The sequence below is a fragment of the Acanthochromis polyacanthus genome, chromosome 5 (assembly GCF_021347895.1).
Source record: "Acanthochromis polyacanthus isolate Apoly-LR-REF ecotype Palm Island chromosome 5, KAUST_Apoly_ChrSc, whole genome shotgun sequence".
In the NCBI taxonomy this organism is placed as follows: domain Eukaryota; kingdom Metazoa; phylum Chordata; class Actinopteri; family Pomacentridae; genus Acanthochromis; species Acanthochromis polyacanthus.
Genome location: NC_067117.1, coordinates 34,581,248 through 34,598,636, shown reverse-complemented (window position 1 = coordinate 34,598,636; position 17,389 = coordinate 34,581,248). Strand labels below are relative to the sequence as shown.

The following is a 17,389-nucleotide window of genomic DNA, read 5'->3' as shown; positions in this document are numbered from 1 at the left end:
AATGGATGGATGGATGTCTATAAGTTTAACTAGTTTATGGTCTGCATAGTAATATATGATATATAACTATACCATTGTGCAAAAATAGTCAAGTATGATAATGATATTCCAAGGTAGTCTTAAATATGATGTTGACAGTTGCATATTTGGTCATATATTAATGACTAGCTGAGAGAATTCTGGTAAGTCACGTCTAACTATGTTTGATTATAGACTGACACCTAATGCAAACTGCTGAAAGATCCACACAGTACCTGCGTGTTCTAACAGTAGTACTAAATTCACAAGCTGACAGGATGCGCTGCTTCTCTGCTTTGAAGCTTGGAGGTCTCAATTGAAGACTTTTATTGTGACAAGGCTAAAAATTGATGCGATGATGTTAGTGTAATGAGAGCTTCAAACGACTCTGTCCAACAGTGCACTCGACAACTGCTGAGCGTTCTGCTGACTGCCTGTCAAAAACTGACAAGAGACAACCCCCCCTGCTAGGCAAAGAGCATATTATTAATCAGAATACAAGCCAAGACTCTTTTAGCTATGATACCAATTCATAATTTTAATGTTGATTAAATACAACTGAGTAAATTTGCAGAAATGTAACCGGCTCCATATTATTATAACAGTATTGATTACAGTTTGTTACATTTAAACTTAAAATTACAGATTTTTTTTCATATAAGTAGAAATTTTTCGATATCAAACATTGAATCCTTCATACCTGGTAGTTCTGAACTTTGGTTGTTCAGACACAAACAAGGTGTCACAAACTCACAGACTCACTGTTGCACTCATATTTGACAGATATTTCAACATAATGTCATGCACAGTAGACTCAGTTAAAGTGAAGATTATTCTCAAAATCTCATCTGTTTATTTTATTATCTATCTATAGCTGCTTAAAAACATTCTCATCTACCACACTATACTCATGCATAAAATAAATATGTTTACCACTAATCATCCCTGTCACACCGAACTACATAATAAAGGGAAAATCTAGGCAGAGTCTCGGACCTTCTGGTGATCTTATTCACTCATTCTCTTCCTCGTATCGCTGATTATGCTCAACTGTGTATGGATGCAAATAACAGCCACATTATCCTCCCCCCTCGACCACAAGAAATATGCAGTGCTCACAAGTTCATTGGATTTTTAATTTTCATAATCTTACCAGAGAATTATATTACTGAGAACCGGCCATGCTCCCTCATTTACGACCCGTATAAATAATTCAAACACTTTGCAAGACTTAAAATGAGATGTCAGATGTTTAAAAATGAAGCTGGCTATGAGACTAGATGTCAGACAACCCTTCACCATCTGTCTTGGGATGTTAGCGAAATAATACAAACAAATCTTGGACTAATATATTTCTTGAATGCTTTCATCTACCCTAATTGCTCATTTTGCATTTTAGAATAAACAAAAATGGCCTCATTTATGGAAACTAGGGATGTTAAATAAACCCAATGAAAGGGTTGTTTTCATGTAAACCTCTAATGATTGGGGGGGGGGAGCCACTTTCTCTTTAATGTGACAGAGTTTGGAAGTATAAATGAGTATTATAGGAATGCTGTACTAAGATTTAACTTAAGCCAGAGCCCTTCTTGAAGTACAAACTAATCATATAGTTGCACTGTAAGGTCACTGTGGTACAAACAATAAATGATAAACAAGAAAAGCACTTAGAGAGTGCAGTGCTCGACCAATCCTGCTCAGTCGTTGTATCATTTCCAACAGATAAGTCCACAACGGTCGACGTGGAGTAATATTGCAATCATGTGATCGTCTAAAGGCCACTGATGTAGTGTTCACTTGTTGCCATAGTGACAGTAACACTGTGCTCTGTCTTGTAATGATACAGAAATTTTCCACAAATCTGTGGATCCAGACTATAAGCAGCATCACTGCCAAAACCTAATCAATTGGTCCTTGTGTCATTTCTGACCTTCCCTGAAAATTTCATCCAAATCCATTCGTCTGCTTTTGAATAAAGTTGCTAACAGACAGACAGACAGACAGACAGACAAACCAACGTTGATTGTCACATCACTCTGCCACATTCCTTGGCGGAGTAAAAATGATTAACAAGCAAAGCACTCAGAGAACGCAGTACTTCGCCAAGGCTGCTCAGTTGTTGTATAATTTCCAATGGATGAAATCTTTAAAAAAATTCACGGTCAGCAGTGGTTGACATGTAGTAGGATCACAATCATGTGATCGTCCACAGGCAGCTGACGTAGCGTTGTCTTGTTGTCATAATTACAGTGATGCCATGCTGCTATTTCGCAATACAGAAATCTTTAACAAATCCATAGATCCAGAGTATAAGCTGCATCACTGCCAATATCTAATCACTTGGTCCTTGTGTAATTTCTGACCTTCCCTGAAAATTTTATCCCAATCCGTTAATCTGTTTTACAATAATGTTGCTAACAGACAGAAAAACAGACAAACCAATGCCGATTGTCACATTACTCAGCCGTGTTCACTGGTGAAGTAATAGAACTATTTAATTCTGTACAAACTGATGGCAAATGAACAATTTCTACACCTACAAATGACTTACACCAGTATAATTCCCTCTCTGGTAGTCAGTTTGAGCATCTTCTTCTAAGACTACATCAAAACCAACCTCTAGAAGACAGACATGCAAGCTCCTGACACTGCACTGTTCAGCCTGGGTTCACAGTCTTTATTAGCATTCTGCAGCCGAGCGCGGAGACACGAAGCATCAGCTCTTTTTGGAATTTGATCTTGTGGTGAAGGGTGTTTGTGTATATGTAGATGTTTGCTAAACATATTTGACAGCACATTGTATTCAAAACAACAGGGAACCTCTGCAGCACCTCACGGTGACAGTTTATGACAACGATTGCTGACAGTGTCAAAGCCTCTGAACATGGTTTGTGTCTTCTCTGAAGTGATTGCTGGGCGGTTGTGTAAAAATGGTCACTGCAGTCTGTTCTGAGCTGCCTGCTGAAGGATCGACTCCCCTGCTGCCTCCTACAGGAAGGCCTGCGGGGTATATGGAGCAGGAATAGATTGATCAGGGCTGGGATGGCATCCGGAGCCAACTATGAGATGAGAAAGTTAAAAGAATGAAAGCCAGTCTTTGATGTATAACATTATTTTCATATAAATCAGACTTTTATTCATATTCATAGTTCTTCCCTCCAGCTAACCTGACCCCGAAGACTTTGGAGGAATCTGTCCAATTAAATTATATGCAAACATTGCACTCCGATTAGGTGGCAATGTGTATTTGTGAGAAAGGTTTCATGAATAATGCATTCTGCTTAATTGCTGTGGTACATGAGGAAGAGCAGCTTGACGTGAGAAGAAGCATCCACTCAGCTAATGAGCAGCAAAGTGTTTGAAAGAGAAATAGGCCAGAGGAATTTGGCTGCGCTCTGGGCCTTGCTCGGCTGTCCTTCCAATCCCCTCTCTTTGCCTTTCTGTCTGTCCACACCGGGCCCCGAGCTCCCATGCTCCATTCTCTGGAATCCTCTGTTTTCCAGACGTCGTGGTGGGTGGTGGGGAGAGTGCAGGTGTGCGCAGTTGGAGGCACAGCTGCACCACTGCTCCAGACACTCCCCATGCATGGGGTAAAGCCCTCACCAAACCGTGGAGAGGAACAGCTGTAGACAGCCAGCCAGGCCCAGCTTAGTCGTGCCCAGCCCTGCCGAGGCCCAAACCTTGCTGTTGGTATCCTGTAGGGCTGCTTCAGTTAAACTTCGCTTTAAAGTAACTTTTCTATATTAAACATTTAACCTATACAGGTTTGATTCCAAAAAGTATTTCAATCAAATGTTACTGATTTTAAAAAATATATATATCCGCTGCTGTTCAAATGTTTGGAGTCACCCAGACAATTTCATGTTTTCCATGAAACTCACACTTTTATCCATGTGCTAACATAACTGCACAAAGGTTTTCTAATCATCAATTAGGCTTTCAACACAATTAGCTAACACAATGTAGCATTGGAACACAGGAGTGATTATTGACAATATCTACATTGTTTTTCTTATTAATTTAATGTTATCTTTATTGAAAAAAAATGCATTTTTCTCAAAAATAGGGACATTTCTAAGTGACTCCAAAATTTTGAAGGGTAGTGTCTAGTAAACATTTTATCTCAAATGTGTTTTAAATATGATTATAACCTATTTCAAAGTCTGAGTGCATTTTTTTTATTTGTCAAAGAATGGCCCAATCCTTTGAGCCACAGTATTTTTTTTACATCCAACACTAACATTACACTAACAGATATATAGAAAGAAGTGAAATAAAAAGGTCTTGCAAGGTGTCTACAAAACAAACACAATCCAAAATACCAAATATTTTTCAAGCAGTTTAGTGCCTAAGTTCAATGAATTTGTGTGTTTGAAATTCAGAAGTTTGAAGTTGAAATTTATTCTGATGGCCTGATTATATGCACATATTGTCAAAGAACATTTCATCTTTGTGACTAACCCTCTGCATGTAACTCAGTGTATCTGTTTTAAAGCAAAATAATGGTCAGTTCACTGTGATCCAACTTGCTGGTGTGCCGGTGGCTGCTTCAGCGAAACTAAGACTTTAAAATAACTTTTCCATTAAGCCTATACAGGTTGGGTTCCACACAGGAATGCCAGTATTAAATGAATAAGACGGGACTATAGGAAGTCAAGTGTGTAGATAGTTCTGAAAGAACTCATTACAAGAAAAAACAAAATCATATTAAAGTTTATTGAGTTAAACAAAAAAAGATTTTTTTTTTAATGGATTTTAAATGTAACTCTAAATTGTCTGTAGGTGTGAATGTGAGTGTGATTGTGTGTCTGTATATGTAGCCCTGTGACAGACTGGTGACCTGTCCAGGGTGTCCCCTGCCTTCACCCGAGTCAGCTGGGATAGGCTCCAGCACCCCCCGCGACCCCAGTGAGGATAAGTGGTGTATAGAGAATGGATGGATGGATATTAAATGTGATTATGGCATCTTTGAAATTCTTATTGCATTTTTTTTGTTTGTAGAAAAATGACTCAATCCTCTGAGTCACAGTTTGTTTTTACAAGCAATCACTACTGATAATAACAATAAAAATAACTTTATTTACATATCACCCTTAAGAACAGCATTCACAAAGTCCTTTAACAGTCGAACATGCAACACAGACAATTAAGCAAGAGAAAGAAGACAAGTCAGAGCAGTCAGTTAAAATAAGTGGTAAAAATGATAATAAATTAAATGAATATTTAGCTAGATTAGCACTCATTAAACAAAGGAACTAGGCAGTTTTAAAAAATGAAGAGTAAGACTGAGGATTATAGTTAGAAATTAAAACAAAAAAAATTGAGAAACAATTAGAGATGACATCACATCAAAGAATCAGGCAACTGAAAGTAAAAGAAACCTAAAGAGAACATCAAAAACAACAAAATAAACAGACATAATACAAAATAAAACACTAAAACTAAATACAGCTAAAAGTAAACCTTACATAAAAGCAAGTCTGTAAAAGTGGGTTTTCAGAAGTGATTTAAAAGAAGTTACTGACTCTGCCAGCCTTATCTCCTCAGGCAGCTTGTTCCAAAGTCGAGGGGCTCTGATGGAAAAAGCTCAGTCACCCTTAGATTAAAACCCCAGCTTTGGAACGACCAGAAGGGATTCACCTGAGGATCTAAAGCTGACAGCAGGCTCATGAGAGGTCAACAGATCATAAATGTAGCTTGGGGTGAGACCCTAGCCAGCTTTAAAAGTGATCAGTAAAATCTTAAAATCAATTCTAAAATGAACAGGGGGCCAGTGGAGGGAAGCCAGGTTGGGTGTGATGTGATGTTGAGGCAAAGCATTGCAAGATAGTTTCAATACAAAAAGCTTAACAATTAAAAAAAGGCAACATTTGGCAGGCAGTTTGGAACCCAGGTTTAGTATATTTTAGTGTGTCTGACTGAAATTTTATGAAGAACAAGTTAAGCTTTATCCTGATGGCCTGACTACATGCACATATTGTCTCTTTGTGAATCACTAAATGCAATACGTTATTCTAACACAATGTTCCTGTTTTACAGCAAAACGATGGGCAGTTCACTGTCATCCAGCTTGTCGGTATGCTGCGTGGCATCGCCTCGGGCATGAAGTACCTCGCCGACATGAATTATGTGCACCGTGACCTTGCTGCCCGAAACATCCTGGTCAACAGTAACCTTGTGTGCAAGGTTTCAGACTTCGGCCTTTCACGCTTCCTGGAGGATGATACATCAGACCCTACTTACACCAGCGCTCTGGTATGAAATACTCAAGTCCTGCCTTTTCTCTTGACACGAAAATGAGACGCGCACTCCCTAAAGCTGGGTCAGTGTGCATTATTTTGTAAATGAGAACTTCAATGGCATGTTTGAACTCCTCTAATTGAAAGCTCATGTGGTGCTGCCTGTAAGTTTGATGTGTAATTTGAAGGGTTAAACCCAGGTCTCCCACACTGCTCTGCCTATCTAGACACACATCACCTGTTCTTCCCTTCCTCCTTTTCCAGTATTTCATGCACCACACTTTCCTCCCAGGGGTTTTGTTATATCCATCACCCAGTTTGGATTACCATCAGTATTGTTAGCGTGAACGGTGTCTCTCTCCGGAGCCAGGACACTGTGACGGTCGGGTTTCGGTCTCGGTTCCCTCACTGATGTTGTGCCCTTTGTGTTCACAGGGAGGGAAGATCCCTATCCGATGGACTGCACCCGAAGCTATCCAGTACAGGAAGTTCACCTCTGCTAGTGATGTGTGGAGCTACGGGATCGTAATGTGGGAAGTCATGTCCTACGGAGAGAGGCCGTACTGGGACATGACCAATCAAGATGTATGTATTTAACTTGCCTTTGGTACTTTTTAAATTGGTCCAAGTTCCCTCAAACATTTATAGATGAGGCCTCAAAACAAACTTACATTTCTGGTTTCCTGAGTTTCATCACAGCCTCATATTCCTCAGAGATGCCGTTTGTCATTGTATCTGTTTTCCCTTAGCTAAACAGTGGCTTTCACACATGGGTTTTATATGAAAATTCCCCCACACTCACCACAGAGACATAATCAGATCATTTGCAATGCACAGCAGTGCTCAGTGGACAATTTCTGCTCTTGACTGGAGCCTCCATTTCCTATCTCCCTCTGGGTAGTGGAGGGGAGAGCAAATTATGGGGAGAGAGATAATGAAAATAGTTTCAAATTGAAAGTGAGAACACTAATGTGCTAAGAGGGACTGAGGACCTCTACGGTTATCTTATTAGCAGCTCCAGATAGTGTTTCTGCTCCATCGGGGTCCTCGTTTGGAGGTCTCATGAATGAGATTAATCTGGGTCTGAATGGAGCTTCTTTAATGGCCCTGATAATGAGCAAGGGATTGCTCGTCCTCGTCACAAGTGTCCTCCGGGTTGTTCCACTCTGTTAACTGTGCGCCACCTCTGTACGCTCCCCTCGACCAACAACATCAACTGTCCAAGTCGGACATATCTTTAAGGTGGCTTTATGGAGACAGAGCATTAAATACATTGTAAAGGCCAGAGATGAAGTCACTGCTGGCAGAGTGCAAGTGGAAATGTGAAGTTGGTGGATTAAGGTTTATGTTCTTTCTGACCTAACTGCTGTTTCACAACTCCTCACGAACAGAGCTAATGTGATGATTTGTGCACAAATATATGCTTTTATATGTATTCATGGTAATGTAATAACTATAATTTAATAGTTGAGACTCTCAGGCAGTTTTGCACGTAGTAATGACTGCTGCAGTTGTTTTCACCTTGTAGTGTGAGGCCCAAAAACTCTTGTAATGTTTATCAGTGCCAATATTTTGCTAGTATTTTTTATTAGACATGACTGACTGTTGCGAACTGAAGTTGGAGCTAGTATCCAAAACATGACATTATCAACTCATGGCATCCATACAACCTGTGGGGGTGTTTTCCAGCTGGGTCATTTTGCTTTTGGAATGTAACTCACATACTTTTACTTATTCCTGCACATACTTAAAGTCAAAGATGCTTGAATTTTACATAAATATATACATTTGTGCATATTTAATGCTACCTCAAATAAGAAGTGTTGTACTTTTTTGTCAGATTTGAGTCAACTATCTTGTCTTTACACAGAGATTTGAAGTACTAAGCAAGAAAAATGCAGTTTAGCATCTACCTAAAAGTACAAAAACCTCAATAGACTTCATTATTTATATAGTAGGGGCATAAACAGTATGGACATTAAATAAATAAATGCAGTATAAATACAGGATGAACACTTTAGACACAATGAACAATGGATTTATTTTGCCAATGTATGTATGTGTCAGCTGTAGCAGTCATTGCTTTATAGTTTAACTATTTTACTTCAAAAATTAGATAAACTGAAAAAAAATAAACAAACAATACTTAGTTAAATTAAAAATGTTTGTGGCCTCTCCCAACAAGCAGCCTGCCATGGGTCCCTTTTCAAATTTCAAGTTTTTATGAGCACTTTTGTTAGCAGTTCCACCAAGGAGACGTTTCCACTCTAAACTGTATTGATATTTTAATTTAAACTAAATAAAAAGGCAAAGCTAATAGAAAAGTCTAAATAAAAGAGCAAAGATTGTTTTTTCATCTTCCCTCCTGCATTATTCATCTCACGATACTTCCAGTTTATCTTGTGAGCCTTTGGAGGGACCTGTCTTATAGACTAAAGTCAATTAAGCAACTTAACTGCACACACTTGAAAAATAGCGTCACCTTCACCAACTAAACACTACAATGTTGCTGCTTCTGCTATCAGTCTAATGATATAATATATAATAGTAAATTGTTTTTCTTCAGAACGTTTTTGTTTTATACCTAGAGTAATATAATAACTTCCATATGTATATCAAATTTTAAAAGCAAGACTTGCAATTAACCTTTAAATGCATGAGTGATTGGACCCTACACTCATACAGAAGCGGATCATAAACGACCAGTATAAGAATCAGTGTGTTTTTATGCCATTTTTTTGGTCATTTTGGTTAAGAATAATCATTTGTATTATTATTTGTATTCATTTTTTGTCCACACAAGAATGTTTATTTTTCATTTTTTAACAGCTTTTGAACATTTTGATAATTGAAAAAGAAGAATATTACACAGAACAACAATAGAAGAATATCAGCATCCATTTTGTAGACACTTTTCCACTCCGTCCCTCATCACCTCTTGTATGATGTTATCAGTGATAAAGTGGTTGGGGTAGTACTACAAATATTACAATTTCTTAGAAAATATAAAAGGGAAATTAAACATTGAAATGTAATGACATGAAAAAACATATTTTTGAGGAATAGCTGGAGGATGAAATGATAAAAACTTGTCATTACAAAGATATTGCAAGAAAATGACCTCACCGGGTCATTTTTACCCGCTTATGTATTTAAGGGTTAATATAATACAGTTTTACACACGATTGTTCTGGTACATTGACTTAAGGAAAGGATGCAAGTACTGCTTCCAAAACTGGTTGCACACTCTCTCCTCTCTGTCAATCGATCTCCTCTTTTTAGAACCTCCTAGCGACCCTTAGAGATCTGTGTCTCCCCCTGCAGGTCATCAATGCCATCGAGCAGGACTACCGGCTGCCCCCACCCATGGACTGTCCCAGCGCGCTGCACCAGCTCATGTTGGACTGCTGGCAGAAGGACCGCAACAACCGGCCCAAGTTCAGCCAGATTGTTAACAACCTTGACAAGATGATCCGCAATCCCAACACGCTGAAGGCCATGACCCCTTTATCTTCAGGGTGAGTGACAAGAAAGCCGCTGATCAAATTTGTTTTATGTGATTTCCTTGTGTTCGCTTTGTCAGCAATACAATATGGGATGGTCTATTGTTCTTTTGTTTTTCCTTGCGCCGTCCTTCAGTCTCTGTGTGGTGTTCACATATGTGTTCTATCTCAACCCAGAAGACAGGCCTTGATTGAAGCCTAATTTCACACTGATGCAGATCTAGAGCATCGAGAGCAACATGATGCATTTGAGACTCTCAATAGAAAGGCTTTCCTCTTCCTAGCAGGAAATTCATACCCTCGCTGCAGTGTCATCCGTGGCACAGATCACTTTTGCCAAACACAGTGTCTCTTGTTTCTCCTGGCGCCGAGCGGTTATGTAAATTAAAGCCTTTTGGTTTGATAGATCAGATCCTTCCCACGAATGCTGCAGGCGAATCCTGGATTGAAGCAGTTGTGCAATTTTCGAAACAAAACATTTTGAAGCGTTTCTGCTCTGGGTGTTAGTTTCCTTTGAGAGCCAGGGTTTACTGATTTCCATTATCCCCCGTCTGTACTTTCATTTGTGGTGGAGTGCAGGACCAAGGGCCAGATTTTCCACAGACACTGAGTGAACATATTGGCTCCCCGAAGCCTATCACTTCATTTGGAAAATACCCTCTATAAGGAATCAGTTTGGAAAATATTGGTTCACGGATAAGGCCAGCGGGATTCTCTAGGTTCTGTCTTGCATTTTGAAAATGTAATGTAATAATTCGTGTTTGAATCAGACACAGGTGGTCTGAACTGGGTACGATGTTAGACCTGCCATTCTGTATTATCATTACACTTAATGACCCCTCTTGTGTCCCCCTCAGTGTTCATCTCCCCCTCCTGGACCGCAGCATCCCAGACTTCTCCAGCTTCAGCACTGTGGATGAATGGCTGGATGCCATCAAGATGGGCCAGTACAAAGACAACTTTGCCAGTGCTGACTTTTCTACATTTGATGTGGTGTCTCAGATGACCATGGAGTAAGTGCCGATGGTTCCTGGTAATCTGTGTTTGATAAGCTTGAGGAATATGATCACAAGAAGCGAGTTTGGTCAATCTTGTATATCCCCTAAAACCTGAACGAACACCAGACTCTCCCTCTGGCTCGTTATGAAAGACGCCAGCTCTGCATGTAATTAGCAGATCGTAATATTGTAGTCGTAAGGCTGAACGGTGGGCATAATAGCTCCAAGCCATAACAGTGCCCTTTATTCTCTGCCATGTGTGCAGCAGGCCTCTCTCTGACCTCAGTTTAAAGACTGCAAGGAAACTTTAGAATATGGGGTTAGTTAGCTGAAACACTAGGAGGAAAATCAGCTCAATACATAAAATAGAATCATGTAAAGAATGCATCTGGGAAACAAAAATCATTTCTTGTCAAGGGATAACAGTATCACAAGCCGCAGTTTAACCCACAGAGATGTCGAGCGTCAGTTCTTTGAACACAACAGATGGTAATGTGTAATCCCACAAGTGTGAATACTGTTGCGATTCAGCATAAGGAGCGAGGAATGTCATTGTTTTATGGATAAGAAACTGTTCAACAAACGCTGAGTAAATGATGTTTGGAGCTGATGCCACCGCCGTGATACAATGCAGAGCTGTTTGTTTTGGCAACAACACATGACCTCTGTGACGAATGTTGTGTCTATGGTAGACTGGAGTGAAAGAGATGTTGTGAATTTGTCGCTCTCTGTGTTTGCTTTAGAGTCGTGAGAAGCTTCAGTCACAGAAAAACTGACATTCAGACATTGTTTTTGTGATTATATAAGCGCTCTGTCTTCACAAATGCATGGACACGCAACTGCTTTTAGTCAGAATGACAGGGTTTTATGCCAGCGTTTGTTACTGTCATCTCACTTTTAATTTTTCTTTTCTCTCATGGTGCCATCACGTCCCTTTTTGTCGTATTATGTAATGTTATTGTACTACTAATTCCTGATCAAGACATTCCAGTTAATGTCAGGTTGTCTTTTTACTACACTGCCGTTCAAAAGTTTGGGGTCACCCAGACAGTTTCATGTTTTCCAAGAAAACTCACACTTTTATTCATGCGCTAACATAATTGCAGAAGGGTTTTCTAATCATCAATTCACCTTTCAACACCATGAGCTAACACAATGTAGCATTAGAACACAGGAGTGATGGTTCCTGGAAATGTTCCTCTGTACTCCTATGGAGATATTCCATTAAAAATCAGCTGTTTCCAGCTAGAATAGTCATTTACCACATTGACAATGTCTAGATTGTATTTCTGATTAGCTTAATGTTATCTTCATTGAAAAAATGCTTTTCTTTTAAAAAATAAGGACATTTCTAAGTGACCCCAAACTTTAAACAGTAGTTTATATTTCCATAGTTGGAAATAAGAATCGACAGTGCGATGGGTAGATGGATGCTGAAGGACTATGTATAGCCTGTGGTAACATCAGCCTGACATCTGCTTCTGTCTATACTTACAGTGACATCCTGAGGGTTGGTGTGACGTTAGCAGGCCATCAAAAGAAGATCCTGAACAGCGTCCAGATGATGCGTGCACAGATGAACCAGATCCAGTCAGTGGAGGTTTGACCCTCCCGAGCAGAGGAGGAGTAAATAAAGCGGTTGGGATGCATGGCTCTGGGCACGGAGGATGGAGTGGATATTTTTTTCGCGTGACAGTGTGTCTGGTCTTCCCACCAGGCTACCATTCATCCCCCCCAGTCCCCTCTCCAGTGCCCTCTATCCTCCTCTTACCCCCTCACCCTGACTCTCCCTCCATCCTGGGAATCAGCTGTGGAGAAGTTTGTGAAAGCAGAAGTCCTTGTGATGACGCATCAGACGGCCCACAGCCCACCCACCTTTTAGAGCCAGAAACATGGGAGGTTAGAAGTGACCAGCAACACATTTTTCAATCTTCCACCAATTTTCATTTGATGTAGAACATTTATTTTTTGGTTTGTTTGTTCTGATAATTTTGTAAAGAATTTTTTAAAGAAAAAAGAAGAAAAACTGAAAAAGGAAAGGAGTTTATCTAAATTTATAGATGATATAAGGTTGTACACTAGATGAACTGAGTAGGAAAGCTACCCTTTAAAAGGGCAAAAAAACAAAAGAAACACAAGGAAGAGTTGAGGAGACCATCCTCGGCGAGGTGTGGATATTGTCTTTGTTTTTAATTTCGGACATCGTGTGGAAACGCAGAGTTCTCTGATGCCTTCTGAAAGGCAAACTGTAGGGGAGACTGGAGGGCCCGACGTGCACACCCAATTGTTTCCCCAGGAAACATGATTTAAAAAGAAAAAGAAAAAAAATACGACAGAACACATTCAATCAGACTGACAATTCACACGGTGAAATCAACACTCAAGAAAAAGAAATAACTTTTTTTTCCCTCATTGCAAGTAATTTTCTATATTGTGTGACATTTTGTGATGAAGACTCCCTCTCACCATGCTTCCTCTCACTGAAGACAGAATGACAAGTTATTTTTTTTCTCTCACAGTGAAATATTCACAGCCTGCCAAATAGAACTCCTCTCTTTTGCACCCCAGTCATGATCCTGTACTGTACATATCAGATGCACTTGACCTGCCATAACATGACGACTCAGAGACACTTAGAATCGATCGGTCGGGCGCCGAACTGACCACAGGGACAGTTTAGGTTGTTGTCACCACCAGTTTATTTCTTTAATTTGTAAAAAAAAAAAAAAAAAAAAAAAGCTTGTAGAGAAAAGAACCCTGAAAATTGACTTCCTGCAGAGATCTACAGAAAAGGAAACAGATCCTACTGTTTACATCAGAGTCTCCATACATGCAGTACGTCCCATCATCGCGTCCTCCCTCATGTTGTTCATCTCCAGTGGCGTCTGTGCGTACATGCACACGTTGCACACGCATACCACGCGCACCAGGAAGCTCCTGAAGCACCGGGACTCATGTTTGATAGCATGCTGAGTGAGTGGTTAATTTCACAGTGCTTTGATTTGCTGCAATTACTAGAACTGTGTTTGGTAAGAGCTTGGATTTGACACACTTTACAGAGTATAATGTGGCTGCATTATATTTACTGTTCTTCTTCCAGTTTTCCTTTTGAAAAGACAATTTTATGTTTTAAATGTTAAAGTTTTGATACCGCACATGGCTGTTTCTCACACACACACATGAATAGACTTTACAATCAGACGTTCATTGAATGAAAAACAAAAATGCAACGTGTTATATTATTGCGATTTCTGTATGGGTATTACTGAATTGTTCTTACTTTTAGATTTTTTTTCTGCACTGAGTCTACTGTGTGACTCCAACAATCACTCTGGATCTTCCATCGATGCTTTGAAGTTATTTTTGAATCCTGTTGGTGCACAAAACCATGTAGATAAACAGCATTTCCCTGTGCCGGGCCTTGGTTTCATTTTATAGGCAGTTTATGCATTTATTGTATGGTTTCCTGTGAACAATACTGTCTCATGAGTACAGAGCTGTCAATCATTGTCTGTGTTGTTGTCAGTAACCTGTTGTAAGGGTTATGAGGGGGAGAAGATGGCACTTGTAGCAATGCAGCGATTCCCCAGTGACGGTGAATCAGGCAGGGGTTTATGTACACAGCCAGTAAATGATATCGGCAGTGCAGAGCTCCCACTGGGCCCCGCTCTGAGACCTGACAGCCAGACATGGACGTCCAGCTGTGAGCCATCGGTCAGATGTGTCTGGTCGCAGCGGGGCGGCCGCACCCTGATCACAGACGCTCTGTCCAGGCACTGATTCCCTCCCTGTCTTCTTGATCACATACATGCCTGTCGGCCACCTGTCTGCCGCTTCCACTGATCTCCACATAGTCAGCTTTGACCAGTTGTCCCGTTTCGTCTCGGCGCGTTTAAAAGCATCAACAGCAGCAGGCGAGCCGACACTCATCGGTGGGGAAGTTGTGTCATGTCTTGTCCTGATGCTGTGTGCCACGGAGTACGTGACAAAAGATTCCTCCACGTTCGCTCGTACCAAATCCTCAGAGGCTGACCTGAGTTTTCTTGTTGTCACTGCAGACAGCTTTAGCACCAAAGCCCCGGTTAAAGAAAGTGAGAAACCTCAGTTACTGTACTGCTGTCATCCTGCCTTTCACCACCCCCCTGGCTGCCCAGAGAATTTTAAGTCCAAGAGTGGAAGGATTTTTACTCCCTTTCTGCTCCACCATCCTCTGCTCGGTTATTTTCATCTGCAGTACAACACATCAGAACAAATATTTCCCTGGAAGCTTTTCATAACATATGAAACTGGAGGAGGAGAATCATGAGCTGTTAAGTCATAGCTAAGAAGCGAGTGAGAAGTGATGCTGTGACCTAAATGCCACTCATGCCAACATGCAGTTTGGTCTTTTTTTTTTCTTTTTCCCTGAGCTTTAGAGCATCTTCCCTTTCCATTTCTCAACACTTAACAGCTCATCAGTTTTATTTAGTGAGACTGTATGCCTTCTCATGGTACTGCAAATGTTCCATCGTCAGGAAAAACACTTACTGTTCAAGAAATTAAGCTCAAGTATACGCGAGGCTCAAGGGTTTTGCTCCAGTCCCATTAAAGCCCATTCAGATGCTTGTCCATGGGTGCTGCCAAGACTTGGAGCTATTAATCAAGCAATTATCCTTGACGTTTGCTTCAAGGAACTACCTTAAACAGGGTGGCAGACATTCTTATTACTAGTGCTGAATATTGCTGAGATTGATTTTATGCTGTATACTGTCTGTATTTTCTTGCAGCTCAGAGAATACTTTTTTTTTGCCAAGGTCTTTCTAAAGGTTTGGTTTCTTGTTTTCCATTTCATCTAAAGGAGTTTGAAAAAAAAAGTCAACTTTTGTTTGAATGTGGAGTGTTGAACCGCATGAAGTATTTACTATATGTATTTTATGATTCTGCTGGCACAAAAGAGACGCATTATCGCAGTTCAAGCTGGGCAAGGATCATTGGGCCCTCATGTCCAACTTCTACATTATTGGAAAATGTATAGAAGTCGAGGTAATAATTCATTTGGTACAGTTTTTATGATGGGCATAATTCTAAAATAAATTTCATTCTCTTTTATTGCCTCTGACATTAGGCTGAATATTTCATTGAGGTGAAATTACTGTCCAGGTCTGTAAATTGTTTTCTGAATTCAGAAGTGCAGTTGGATATGTCAGAATATTTGATCAATAGGAAAGCTGACAATTTGTATATACAGAAAGGTAATTGTGCGCTTTGTTTATTTCCCCTTCAAATCTATTCTTTCTACTATTCACTCTCCACAAACATTATGTATTATTTAACTTCAAACCAGGTGTAGTTACTACAAAAATATGCCATCTGCACATGCAGAGTCCAGGTTCCCTTGTGAAAAAAAAAAAAAAGGTTTTTACAGTTTTCCTCTGGAAATGAAAGACATGCTGTGGTTGTGACACCAGTGATGGTTTCACCCAACGTCTGCCAACTGCAACTTTCAGCAAAACACATTGTACTTTTCTCCTTTTACATCTGTGAAGCAAAGTAAAAACCACTCAGCCCTGCCCTCACCGTGTGCCAATTTTTGAAGGACGGAGGAAAACTGTTAAGTCTCAGTGTTACAGTTACATGATAGTGTGGATAAACATGAGCTGTGCCAGGCTGTACCCACTGGGCTGCGTTTGAACACCGCCTAACTGCAGTATGGTGAGAGCGTGAAGTCTGCCTCCTGTTGTGGCAGATAGAAAATGGCTTCTGTTTAAAGGCTGCTGGACGAAGCCCCAGAGCGCCCTCTACTGCTGCGGTGGTCGAACGTGGCTCGTTGGAGTTCCAGTTGCAGGATAGTCTGCGAATGCTGCAGCAGGCAGAGCTCCACTGCCACTTCTGTTCCCCTCTATGACCCTGTGTTTCTCTCTGTTGCCCCTGCCCCTGGACCCCCCCTCCTCCACCACCGCTACCACTCTGGCTGTTGGTTAGTGCAGGCAGGGGACCTGGATGTGTTCCCCTGGTCTGTCAAAGCCCACATTATAGACCAGTGCCGGTTCAGACCACTGTGACTGATGTGGGAGATCCTGTATTTCTGTATAAATGTATATTGACTGTAACCCTGTGAATGATGTAACAATTTCATTATTTGTAATATTGTCATTGGTTTATTTTCTAAAAATGGAAAGCCCAACTTGACTCTCCTCAATAAAAAAATAAGATCTGTTATAAAAATAAAACAGTGATGAGTAATTTATTCAGTATTTGTAAATAATAATAATAATAATAATAATACTCTTTATGCAGTGTTGATTTGGATGATGCTAATTTTAAGCTGTGGTTTCACAAACATCAACAAATCACAGACATTTTTTTGGCACAGTACACACATACATATCTATATATCTATCTGTATATATATGTAAAAAAAATTCCATAGGATTTCTACTTGTAGTTTTAGGTTTAAAAAAAAAATTGCACAGAAAAAATATTTCATTTAAATCTATTAAGGATTGCAATGGAATCATTTTAGTAGCAGAAGTAAATCATGATGTAATTAGCAAATCATTACAAGATCAAATCCAACAGTCACACATTGTGTCAAGCTTAGGTTCAAAATGTGCTGTTTTTTTTTATTTACATCTTTTGTTGTGAAAAAATA

The 17,389-nt window shown here is 40.0% G+C and overlaps 1 protein-coding gene across 4 annotated transcripts in view; it reads left to right on the top strand.

The window, feature by feature from the left end:
• The window catches only part of ephb2b (eph receptor B2b), a 133,771-nt gene extending 116,804 nt beyond the window's left edge, over nucleotides 1-16,967 (top strand). For all 4 annotated transcript variants that reach the window (XM_022209285.2, XM_022209283.2, XM_022209284.2 and 1 more), the window contains exons 12-16: nucleotides 6,058-6,273; nucleotides 6,693-6,842; nucleotides 9,582-9,775; nucleotides 10,618-10,773; nucleotides 12,256-16,967. In XM_022209285.2, coding sequence (XP_022064977.1) covers nucleotides 6,058-6,273; nucleotides 6,693-6,842; nucleotides 9,582-9,775; nucleotides 10,618-10,773; nucleotides 12,256-12,364 — 825 coding nt within the window. In that variant the 3' untranslated portion in view covers nucleotides 12,365-16,967. The remainder of the gene's footprint in view (nucleotides 1-6,057; nucleotides 6,274-6,692; nucleotides 6,843-9,581; nucleotides 9,776-10,617; nucleotides 10,774-12,255) is intronic.
• The last annotated feature ends 422 nt before the right edge of the window (nucleotides 16,968-17,389 follow it).